Source organism: Physella acuta, unplaced genomic scaffold (assembly GCF_028476545.2).
Source record: "Physella acuta isolate Inbredline_101_S28 unplaced genomic scaffold, ASM2847654v3 ptg001297l, whole genome shotgun sequence".
NCBI lineage: Eukaryota > Metazoa > Mollusca > Gastropoda > Physidae > Physella > Physella acuta.
Window position 1 is genome coordinate 286814 of NW_026732812.1, and position 5561 is coordinate 292374.

Sequence of the window (5561 nt, forward strand, 5' to 3'; positions counted from 1 at the left end):
CCATAATGGAGCGCCTCGTAATAATAACGTCTAAGGTTATCATTCACTTTTCATCGTTCTCGACGCTTACTGCTCTTCAGGACGGGTCGCCAACCACAGCTGCCCAGTGTCGTCAGGTATTCTCTCTAGTTCATACCAGTGTATATATACCAGTATATATATTTATACTTACCGCAAATACCTGGCAACACCCTTGCAACTGCTACAGCTACTCCGGAAGCCTGGCTATGCCCCTGAGGATAATGTTTAGTAATAAGCGCACGCAGTATGTTCCAATACAAAAAAAAAACAACTTGTTGAGACGAGTATATTTAAGCTCTCGTCTGCACAGTTCGGCAGTCCTGTTGAAGTGTTTCTTCAACAAAATTACCGTAAGTATACTAATACAGTATAATTAATTAGGAAATTAGCTAATTTAAGCAAATATTATATTATAAGCCTTAGTAGCATTTAAGAAATTAACGGTTTTTATAGGTGCATTGACCGGTTTGAACAATGTGACTTGTTTCCTACAAAAATTGTAATCAGGAAGTAAAAATTAAAAGTCAAATGTAGTTTGTTTTAGCTCCACATAAAAGCTGATGCCAGGCGTACAAGAATTGAAACTAATCAGGAAAATAAAAGATATTAGCCAACATATAGGCCTACATCGTTTCACCGATAAAGACTAGAGATGAACTAAAAAATACATAGCGCATATTCAGTCAAATCAAAATGTCATGCAATTATTGAAATTAAAGGAATGAGTCCGTAAATATGTAAAAACATATGTCTTTAGGTAAATAACGTGGTTCTTGTGTGTATGTGCTTTGTGTGTTCGAAGTATATCTCGCCTAACTCCTGGCATTGGGCATGATAAAAAATCGAAAAGGAACCGTCTGTATTACGAAAATTGGGAAACATTTCTTGAAGTGCTTTAATAAAAATATGTAAGCATAATTCTATCGTCAAACAGTGTGATAAGAGCCACGCCGTAAAAAAAAGAGCACTCGAGGACAAAGCAACTGTGGTCAAAGCACTTATGGTCAAATGAGGTATTGCCAAATTAGCCTTGGTCAATGCAATGCGTACCTCAAGAGAGATGAGAAAGCAAAAGCTTGCATCCATATTTTTTACATTTTCTCGTATACACGAAGTATAGAGAAAATATTGTAATCGTAAAAAAAAAGATCGAGATTTTTTTCAAATCTCGACGTTTTAGTGCGTCCTGAGTCGGAAAAACATATTTTTGAAATTTTGTCTTTATGTCTCTGTGTCTGTGTGTGTAAACATGATAACTTGAGTACCGTTACAGCTAGGTTGATGACAATATTTATATATAAGTATTCTATCAAAATCGTAGGTCCCTATCAACTTTTGAGCGATTTCCGATGAACGGAAGTGGAGTTTATTCTACTTTCAATTTTTCAAAAGCCTATAACTTGAGTACTGTTTCAGATAAATGAATGAAATTTCGCATGTAAGTAAAAGATCTAATTCTCTACTTTCTGTCAAATTTTGAGTAGTTTCCGTTGATCGGAAGTACTAATTTACGCTATTTCCGATTTCTCAAAAACGCATGTAAATTTATAAAGTAGTAATAATATTGCGCAATATTATGCACATTTTATTTGGCGTTCACTTGGTATGCAATTCTTTTTTCTACGAGATTTTATTCTATTTTAAAAACTTTAAGTATTTAAAATGGAGTTCCCACCCCCTGTTGTTTTATATAAGAATATTCGAGAAAGTTTAGGGGAGATCACTCCCGGTTTATTTCAATCGTTTCTCAAATTTCTTTTAAAAATATTAGTATTTCATTTCAGAATCACGTGAGATATAATGTTAAATGAGAGAAAAACGACTCTACAATGATCATAGCTCATAGTCAATTTTCGAAATTCAAAAGTTTTTTCTAATGAAATAAACCGGGAGTGATCTTCCCTACACTTTCTCGAATATTCTAACATAAAATTACGAGGGATGACAACTCAGGACATAGACAATATTTGTTATCAATTTTTAATTACTTAAACTTTTTATAATAGAATCGAATCTCGTAAAAAAAGAATTGCACACCAAGTGAAAAGTTTCCCTTTCACACCTGACGGTCTATGGGGCAAGTGAAGTAGAGTTCACTTGTTTCTGTCCATTGCCATTTGCCATTAGTCCTCTTTGCTCCTTATGGAGCATAGGGCCTCCACCATTTCTGTGACCTCGGTATATGAAGAGACAGTGTGGTCAGCACTATGCCCAGCCGCCTTTACTTTCCCTAACAGGAGTTAGGTACCCATCAGAGTTGGGTGGACTCAGGGACGGTCTACTGACTTGAACTCGGATTCGAACTCGAGACTAACGCGTTAGCAGTCCAGCTCTCTACCGCTAGACCACTCCGTCCTACACCAAGTGAACGCCTAATAAAATGTGTATAAAAGTGCGGGATATTATTAGTACTTTATAAATTTACATGCGTTTTTTGAGAAATCGGTAATAGCGTCAATTAGTACTTTCGATCAACGGAAATTACTCAAAATTTGACAGAAGGTAGAGAATTAGATCTTTTACTTACGTGTGAAATTTCATGCATCTATCTAAAATAGTTATAGGCTTTTGAAAAATTCAAAGTAGAAAAAGTACCACTTCCGGTTATCGGAAATTGCTCAAAAGTTGATCAGGATCTACGATTTTGATAAAATACTTATTTCATCAACCTAGCTGTAACGGTACTCAAGTAATCGTGTTTACACACAGACACACAGACAGACACACAGACATACGGACAGAATTGCAAAGTCCAGTTTTTACGACTCGATAACGCTTAAAACGCCAAAACGTTTATATATTTGTATTTATAATTTTTGCCTGATTAAAATAAATCCTCTATACTCCGGATGTGATGAAGGACTGAGGAGTAAAACGGTGAAAACTGTCAAAATTTCATGTTATTTTTGTGCACGATTACAATACTTTCTCTATACTTCGTATATACGAGAAAGTAAAAAAAAATAATAGAAATATAATAATAACTATAAATTTATGATAACAAATTTTAAGATACTTCAAATCAGGAAACTAGTAGGCATTTTGTTTAGTAGTAAAAAAAACAACAACATTGGTATTCTTAATACGTTTCTTGATCTACACATTTCACTATTGATTTCAAACTTCTCGAGCAGTTGTAGTTTAACGTCGTGTCATTTTTGATGCCCATATTACATCTTTTTATGTAGATAAGAACAAAGTACATTTTCAACGGCCATCGCTAACAATACTGCTTTTTTTATAACATAGTTATTCTTCTACAGGTTTTACATTAAAGATGATTTTGGCTGTAAAGGTCTCGGTATTGGCTTTGCTGGTTTACGGGGCTAATGCTGGCTGTAGCAGATCAAACTGGTGGTCCAGTATGGACAAGACAGGGCTATCAAAATGTGACAATGAAACAGATTTCATCTCGGGTTTGTATAGGAACGAGAGAATAAGCTGGGATGACGACGCTTTGCAGCTGTTGGAAGAGGCGGAATGTTGCACCAGAAACTGGACTTGGACACAATCTAAAACCCAAACCGTGTACGCTGATTGGTGGTTTACATTTGACAGATCAAATTCTTGGGTTTATTGTCCAGCTGGTTATTTCCTGAATGGTTTGTACAGAAATGAGAACAACCCAGGTCTCTTACATAACATCGAAGAAGGGAGATGTTCCAAGCCAGCCGACCACCCCCCATACCACGGGCACTGTTATGACCAAGACATCGGTTTATGTTTTGATAACAAAGGCTTATGTAGATGTAACAACGACTACTACGTCACCGGTATACATCGCGGAAACTGTGACCAACTCCACTGCCTAGATCAGCTGAGATGTTGCACGACAGTTTCAGCACCGGAAGAACTAGACGAGATGTACAAGGTAAAGACTCACATCATGGACACCACGATGTCGGAGATGGCTTATCTGGCTCATTATTTGGGTTATGGCTGGTGCTCGGGTTGTAGAGCGGCATCTGTTGGAGAAGATTTTAGAAGAAGTGGCGACACTTGGAACGCTGATAAAAGTGGACGCTGCGAAGGATACATGAGTGATAAACGTCTGAGCATGGCCTATGGTGACTGGAGCTTTGAGATGAAGGACATCAAGTATGGAGAACCTGTGACACAGGACTTAAAACCAGAAACGTTAGACTCTGGTACTATTTATAACAATGATCAGGCTGAAGCAACAAAAACTATCGAGAGATCTGAGACCAGTGTCCGTAGCGTCACCCACACCACAACAAGTTCTTGGAAATACAGCCACGAGCTAAATGTCCAGGTGAGTTACATGCCATTTGGTTTAGGAGTGTCTGCCGGCTATAAATTCAACTATGAGACCAGCACCACAACATCTGATGAAACCAAGAGAGAACAGTCAAAAACCTTTTCAGTCAGCACATCTAAAACTCTGAGGCCGAATTCTGCTGCTAAATGGAGTCTTATCCTGTCCAAAACAAGAACCTCTGTCACCTACACTGCTACTGTTATAGCAAAGTTTTCCACCGAGTTTAGAGGATTTCTGCGTAAAGGAACCAGCAATACCGATACCAACTACCATTACCAGTATCGTGGTAGCGGAGATCACCCAACGTTTCACAACAGATTCGGCGACTCCAGCATTCCCTTCTACACAGCCCTGAAACGACAAAGCGAAACCAACTCACAGCCTTGGTTGTGGAATGACATAAAAAATGTCTACTCGGGGGCTCAAAAGTTAATCGATGATTTGTCTAATGAAAACAGATACATGTTTACAATATCTGGCAGGTTTGATGACGTAAGCGGCAAGCAGGCCGAGTTCCGCTGGGACTCTGCTCCGTTACGCAAGCGATCAGCAACTCGTGGCGAGAACGTGCCGGATGTCATACACCAGAACTCCACTCACGTCGCCAAGGCTCTGCCTAACGATGTTCCACCGGTGAAGCTTGACCCCCCTAAAGTCAACATCGAGATCAGTAACCAAACCAAGTTTGAGAACCACGAGTTATCTGGTTCCTAAATATATAAAACATTTAACCAATCATAATAAAATCAATAGAGGCATGTCTTAAACTTAGCTTTTGTTATATGTGGTCATATTTTAGCAAAATATTCCTTACATCACATTGCGTACCCAACCTCCACGTCCGTATATTATAACATTGCCACCAAATTAATTAATGACGAATCACCCTAAACTTCGACCTTACACTAAAACGAACAATCCCCTTAAGGTATTAATGGAAAATGGCTACTCGGGATATAGACATTAATATAACCAATTTTAAATAACTAAATTTAAAAAATAAAACTAGCCTACCCGTCATCCTTGGATAACTATGGGTATCGGGGGTCATCCATAAATGACTTTACATTGTTTGGCGATTTTTTTATCCCCTCCCCCACCTCCCCACTCTCACACATCGTCACAGAAAGCCATACCCTACTTTTTTAAAAGACGTCACTACTCAGACATCATGTTTTTGTTTTTGTATTTTTAAAAACATCGATTGCTGCTGAACATGGGTCTGTCCAAATTATCCCTTAAGATGCGAAGGTAACTTAAA

General features: G+C 38.1%; 1 protein-coding gene across 1 annotated transcript; it reads left to right on the forward strand.

Moving 5' to 3' along the window:
• Nucleotides 1–310: 310 nt before the first annotated feature.
• LOC131958176 (uncharacterized) lies at nucleotides 311–5061 on the forward strand. Its single transcript, XM_059323048.1, has 2 exons — nucleotides 311–371; nucleotides 3285–5061. Exon 2 carries the CDS (start codon nucleotides 3299–3301, stop codon nucleotides 5012–5014), a length of 1716 nt encoding a protein of 571 aa, XP_059179031.1. The 5' UTR covers nucleotides 311–371; nucleotides 3285–3298; the 3' UTR covers nucleotides 5015–5061.
• Nucleotides 5062–5561: the final 500 nt, after the last annotated feature.